The following is a 6,563-nucleotide window of genomic DNA, read 5'->3' on the forward strand; positions in this document are numbered from 1 at the left end:
GTCTTCCCGGGAATTTCTCAGGGTGCAGATAATGTTTTGTTGGCGCAGTGCCCACTTCCTGATTAGAATCATCTAACCAACCTCCCAGAATTCTCAACCCAGGAATTTCTTGAGGTGCAGGTAATAATTAGTTGGCCCAGTGTCCACAGTGGTAGTGACGTCTTCTTGATTGGAATCCTCTAACTACCCTCTCAGTACTCTCAACCAAAGGGCCTACTGTCAGTCCTCTTTACTGCTCCTTAGCACCTCCTCTCCCCGGTTCTGGAGAAGAGCCATAAAGTAATAATACAGTTCCCGTTTCCTACAACTCTAACTGCCACTGCCACTGCTACCTTGACCAGGGCCTGCTTTCTAGACAGTAATTAGGGTGTCCCCTTGGTCAGAGCCTCCCTCTTTGTGTGCTCCCTTCTCCATTGTCCCACCTGCAGTTTTGTAGCATCCCTCTATGGGCTGTCAAAGAAGAAGACACAGAGAGCCTGGCCATTTCCACACCTGCCCTTTATTGGACCCATCTGGTAGGCTGACTCGGGGCCCTTCACGCTTTTCAGACACCGTCCATACAGGTTTAGGAAGGTGCCATCATTCTGTGAAGGCCCAGAGCCTACCGAAGTCTTGGAGCCTGGAGTTGAATCACCAACCTGAAGGTTTGGGGATGGAAAGGAAACAGGCAGACTGGAGAGGCAAGGCTCTTCAATGAAGGAGACTGATTCCAAGGGACAGCTTAGGTCAGCCGTGTCTCCTGAGGGCACACCAAATCCTAAGGAAAGATGCTCAAGGGATGGATGGAGTAGATCTGTGTGCTGAGCAGCTTGTGCCTATATGGCAACTTTGAGGAGGCGCTTGATGTCAGGCTCAATGTTGATGGTGGGGAAGGTGCGGCTGTAGCGTCGGAAGGGCTCCCCCTCTGGCCCAATAAGGAACTTCTCAAAGTTCCAGGACACATCTGAGCGGCACACCGGGCTCCAAATGATGAACTTGGGATCGGTCATAAGGGAAAGTGGGTCATCATAAGGGTAGGGGAGCTTGTCCTTCAGGTAGGCGAAGACAGGATGCTGGTTCTGACCATTCACTTCACACTTTTGGACAAGGGTAAAGGTGGGCTGGAATCCACCCCCAGGGCGGACATACTTGAGACTGTTCAGGATCTCCTCATTCTGACAGTTCTCCTGGGGGAGGAAAAAGACAAAGAGCATGGAAAAGGGAAGGAGGCAATGAGAGGTCCACAACATGCAAATTTCTCACCCTCCTATACTCCCTTCCTAGGATCATTCTTTTCTATGTAACTTTTTTTTCCTCTCTTCTTTCTCTTTTTTCCTTTGCATTGTCTTACTCTTGCCTTGGAGTTTTCCCTCTCATGGCTATTGTTTGATGGTTTGCTAGGCCGTTTCAGAAAGTTCTTGCCATTCCTAGCTTGGCGGTTCTTATACTGAAAGATTTCGCACTTTTGGGGTGATGCTTCCCTCTCCAGTCCACCCTGAGCGAGTCTTAGGGCATCTGTCTGAAGCTTCAAGGAACGTTGACTGGGGGCACTAGAAAGAAGGGCTAACGAGACTCAGGTCATACTGCCTAGAACCCTCCTTCTACTTCCCTACACACCTAAACACACACATACTCACACCCCCTGCCACCACCTTCCTTTTCTCTCTGCCCTGGTTTTGCCTCTGTTGCTTCTAATTACATGTAAGTATTGAGTGTAGCTTTGCCTCTGCCCTACTCAGTTCTTCAAACTAAGGGTGAAATTGAGGCCTAGAGGAATGGGATTTATAGCTTCTTGCTTTCATCTTGCCTCGTCCTAGATTTGAAGCGCAGGTAGAAGGAAGCTTTGATGAAGGAAGACCCCATCCAAGGAAGTCTGGTTTTCAGATGCCAGAAAGGCAAAATAAGTTAGAGATATCACTGAATGTACTCTAAATGGAATCATTAAGTGACCAACAGAAATGAATAAAATAGGGTAGAGGGGTTAGGGTTCTGCAATAGGCCAGGGGAAGGGGAAGTTAAGGAAATAAGTGCTTGAAGGCTGAAGGTTGTGAATGTGTAATTATCATTCCTTTCACTTCTGGACTGCTATCCCAAGACTCTGGCTCCGCATACTCATTCACTCTACTCAGCTGTGAAAGCTTTAGTTCTGAACCCGTTACCTATCTTTCCCTTCCCGCTGCCACCCTTGTCCTATCCTCACTTGGCATTCCCTACCCTGACAACCCTAAAAGGCCCGTGGAAACCCTATTTTCCATTTCTTCCCCCTAGTCTAAGAGTCAGATATCTGCCTCCGGGAGAAAGTTTCTGCCTCTGATCTACTAGAACCAATTAGTATAGTCAGTTCCAGGCCATGATGACATCTTGAGCCCAGAGTTGACCTCTGTTAGACTTCTTATCTGTCTCCTTTTTTTTTTAATGAGGTCAAATTGGTTTATAACATTGTGTAATTTCAGGTAGACATTATTACTTATCAGCTTCTGTGTAGAATTTATCGTGCTCACCACCAATAGTCTAGTTTTTATCCATCACCATATGTATGTGCCCTTTAGACTTATCTCTTAATGCAAATGGCTGGCTGGCCACTGGCAGGTTATGGTTTCCCTCCAGCAACTAGCTAACCTGAAATGATGGTGTAAGACTGCCAGGGCCAGAAAGATACCGCTAAAGAAGTTTCCCTCTTTCTCTCTCTCCTGCCCTGACCAAGCCAAGAAACAGACTGAGACAGGGAGGGAACAGTGAGAGCAATAAGGTTTGGGCTCAGGTCTGTCACAGCTAATGCCACTTCAGCCTTCCTGCTTATATCTCTGCTAATCTCTTCCTTGCCTTCATGCCACTGTGAAGTGAACTAAGGGGATTATAATTAGAGGGTTCACTTGAGGACATTCTGCCTGCTTGTGCTATTAAAATAATAAGTGAAAACAGAAGAATCCCTAAAAGATAACTTGAGATGTGTGGGCTGAAGATCTTTAACAAGCTGACCCATCAGTCAGAGACAGAGAGGTCCATGTGATGCCCAGGAGAGACACATGCGTGTTGCAAACCCTTAGCTTTCCCCCAGATTCACTCTCCACTTGGCTGATTTAAAATAAATGAACAAAATCCTTCAATCTAAATAATAAAGTTGCTTGCATTTGCATATTACTTTATATTTTTCAAGTTGCTTTTGTATATTTTATTCTCTGAACCTCACAATAATCCTATGAGATAAGTAGTTTTATCCCCAATTTACAGATGAGGACACTCAAACAGAAAAATTGAGTGACTCTTCCTGGGGCGCAGAGCCGTTAAACAGCAGAACCAAGTCTAGCTAGAACTAAGGTCTCCTGAGTCAGTTCAGTCCTAGTTTGATTCTTGATCTTCTATTTCTTCTACTCATTGATTCAACAAATATTTAATGAGCGCCTTCTATACCCCAGGCACTGTGGACACAGGGGAGAGAAAAACAGACCTGGTACCAGCCGTCATGGAGTATAGCGGAAAGACAATAAACAATAAAAGCCCACACCCTCAGTGTTTAGTCACAGTTAGAATCATGCATACTTCTCCTTGGTATTCACATCTACCTAAAGACCTAGATTAACAAAACATACCCTGTGATTCCAGACACTCCAACACACAGTCACTCTCCCACTCCCGACCTTAGCCTACTAGTGCTACAGCGACCCAATTCCTTGGGTACAATACAAGGGATCCCTCACCTGATGTCCAAATTGGTTGCACGGGAAGCCGAGAACCACCAGGCGCCTGGGAAAGCGGCACTGCAGCTCGTTGAGCTGGGTGAAGTCCCGGGTAGTTGTGCCTCAGAGCGAGGCCACATTCTCAATCAGCACCGCCCTGCCTCGGAATGTATTGAAATCTATCTTCTCCCCATCCAGGCTGATAGCACTAAGGTCGTAGAAGGACTTAGCAATGTAAGCCATGGTGGAAGTGCAGAGTGAGTGCCAGAGTGGGGTGAGCCCACTGAGGGCCTATTAAAGGGGTGGGAAGGAAGGAGGAGCCTGGAAGGACAGGAAGGATCTCACAATGAGGCTTTGAGCATCGCCAGGATGACTTAGCAAAAACGGTCACCCACCTGTAAGCTGTTTGAACAAGGAAGCTGCTGCTCCTATTTACAGACTCTGAACAAAGCCACCTCCCTGCCCCACCCTCCTGGCAACCTGGGAAGGGCCAATTTGATAGCTATGAACAGAGGTGAATAATTCACTACTTGCAGGAAACCAGAGCCCCAAAGGTCAAATAGGGAGGAAAAAAGGGAGGGAGAGATGCAGGATTGACTCCTACTTGCCTCAGCAAGTTGTTTTCACTTGGCACAGACATTTATTGAGTGCCTGCTGAGTGCCAAGCTCTGCACTGTACAATTGAGAGGTCGGGTCTGCTGAGATCTGAAAGCGGAGGGGGAGAATTGGGCCACATGTCCCTTGACTCAGTCTACAACTGAAATACACATATTACTGTTTTCATTTTTCTCTTTGTTGCTTTCCACAAGCACAAAATCAAAGGAACCATTAGGAGGACAGTGTGTGATTTTCTAGCAATAATGGTTTCAGTGTCTCAGCTTGCACCAGGCTGAAGGGATGAAGTTTTTCTTGAAAAGTCCTCAAGTGAGTGATGTTACTTGTCCTGGAGAGCGCATCTGCCCTTGCCCCTGCACTGTACCATCTCCTCCTCTAGACCCCATACCTGCCCCCACACCGTCATAAGGGTGCAGTCAGGAGGAGTCATAGAGCTGTGGGTAAGCTCAGAGGGGATGGCCCACACCTACCTCCTCTCAGACAAAGGCTCAGTCCCAAAGACTTTCCAGAGGGGGTTGTGCCGGTCATTCCCCACAGCAGGAAGTGTGCAGGGACTCAAAGCTGCTATGGTTCTAAACCCAGTGAGGCCACTCGGGATGTTTTCAACAGGAGCCATGCAATGTGTCGCAGGACATCTGGGGACCTGCTAAGGGCTACAATGGGAGCACATCCCTGGAAGCCCACAGAACTAAAAAGACCTCATGCTTCACTTCATTCTTCCAAGCACCCACGAACTCAACAAATCCCCCTTTTTTTTTTAAATGCCTGGATTTCTCCATCAGTAAAACTGGCAATTAGGCTTTACCTGGCTTCGGGACTGTAGGGTGAAATTTCAATAGCAATGCAAATGTTTACTAGAGAGTGTTTTCACAGGTACTGTCCATTGGGAACTGTCTCCTAGAATAAATAAGCAAGGCTGGGGAGCAACTGGTCTTGATAATCTAATTTGTTAAGAAGATGGAGGAACTACTCTCCAGGGAGTGCCCAGCTTTTCTGTCTTTTGCAGCCTGTTCCATGGCTGTTTATAGCACATGGGATCCCATATGTCTCAACTGGCTGCTCTCTGAAAACAAGCCTCCATCACCTAAGTGGGGATAGAATCTTTTGCCACTAGAAGAGGTGGCAGGAAATGCAGTGTGAAGTCTGTCCCCTGCTGAGGCTGGATGGAGTTCCTAGAAGCAGCCAATAAATGTGACTCTACCAAGCCAGAGTCAGAATAACTTGGCCCTGACAGTGGGCTAAGCTGTACCATGAACTTGCCAGACTTACCTGCATAGCTGGAGCTTCCCCGGTGCTCTCTGGACTTCCTATTGGCTGCCTCTGTGGGCAGCGGGAGAGGCTACCCCTCTCCAGGAGACCATGGAAGTTCCTGAGCTGAGGAGTGGGCTTCCCTCTTTCTTAGGTGCAAACCATCCCTTCTCTCCAGGTGCAACCTAGGACCCTTGGAGTCACCCAGGTAGTCACCTTTCAAGATTGAATAAAATTGATGAGGCTTTAATAAAATACCTGTCTCCAACTTTACCTCAAACTGGTCCACTTTCCAGAAGCTATAACTTTGGACATGTACTAACAAGTGTGTGGTTCCCACAGCTTTTCACAGGGACAGTAGTTGTTCTGGAAACTGCACTGGCTTAGTAGGCAGAAAGCCTAGGTTGGTGGTTCTCAACTCTGGCTGCAAAATAAAATTGCATATACAGTTTTCTAAATAGGGATGGTAAAGCTTTGGCTTCCGAGATTCCAATTCAGTGGTTTCCAGCCATGACTCTGCTGTTACTTGGGGCCATTAGGCACCTATTTCCTTATCTATTGAACTTGCATAATCACCCTCCTTATCTCACACAGATATGGTTAGGCTAGAGGAGATGAAGTATTACAAGTGCACTGTACAGTGGAAAGTGCAGGTTGAGATCTTAGGCTACTGTCCTGCCTTGTTTCACTCCTCCCTTCGTTCTAGCCTTACCTCCAAACATGCTCTGCCTCTTCCATCAACTCCATTCCCCAAAGTATAGTATGCAACAGTCCCAGACCCCCGAGATTCCAGTCTGCCTTGCTCCCCTGAGGTATCCAGTCACAGGGCTAGGAAGAACTTCCGAAAGGTTACTTCATCCCTCCTCGTGTCTTCAGGAAGAACCTGTTCCTGTTCCATCCCAGGCAGAGAACCTTCTTGGCTTTAAAGACTCCCTCAGACATAGACATTGAGCATCCTCCCATGACTCTACTCGATCTTATTTCTGCAGGGTAAGCCCACTGCAGAGCAATGGGGGCTTTGCTTGGGGCTCCCCACAGGTGGCA

General features: G+C 47.4%; 2 protein-coding genes across 4 annotated transcripts in view; one reads left to right on the forward strand and one right to left on the reverse strand.

The window, feature by feature from the left end:
- Positions 1–6,563, forward strand: part of CHURC1 (churchill domain containing 1) — a 44,375-nt gene that overhangs the window by 21,370 nt on the left and 16,442 nt on the right. The window lies entirely within an intron of this gene.
- On the reverse strand, positions 480–4,114 carry GPX2 (glutathione peroxidase 2). The gene is made up of 2 exons (XM_008518973.2): positions 3,678–4,114; positions 480–1,166 (listed from the first exon to the last, which is right to left on the reverse strand). Exons 1-2 carry the CDS (start codon positions 3,897–3,899, stop codon positions 816–818), a joined length of 573 nt encoding a protein of 190 aa, XP_008517195.2. The 5' UTR covers positions 3,900–4,114; the 3' UTR covers positions 480–815.

The sequence above is a fragment of the Equus przewalskii genome, chromosome 25 (genome assembly GCF_037783145.1).
Source record: "Equus przewalskii isolate Varuska chromosome 25, EquPr2, whole genome shotgun sequence".
In the NCBI taxonomy this organism is placed as follows: domain Eukaryota; kingdom Metazoa; phylum Chordata; class Mammalia; order Perissodactyla; family Equidae; genus Equus; species Equus przewalskii.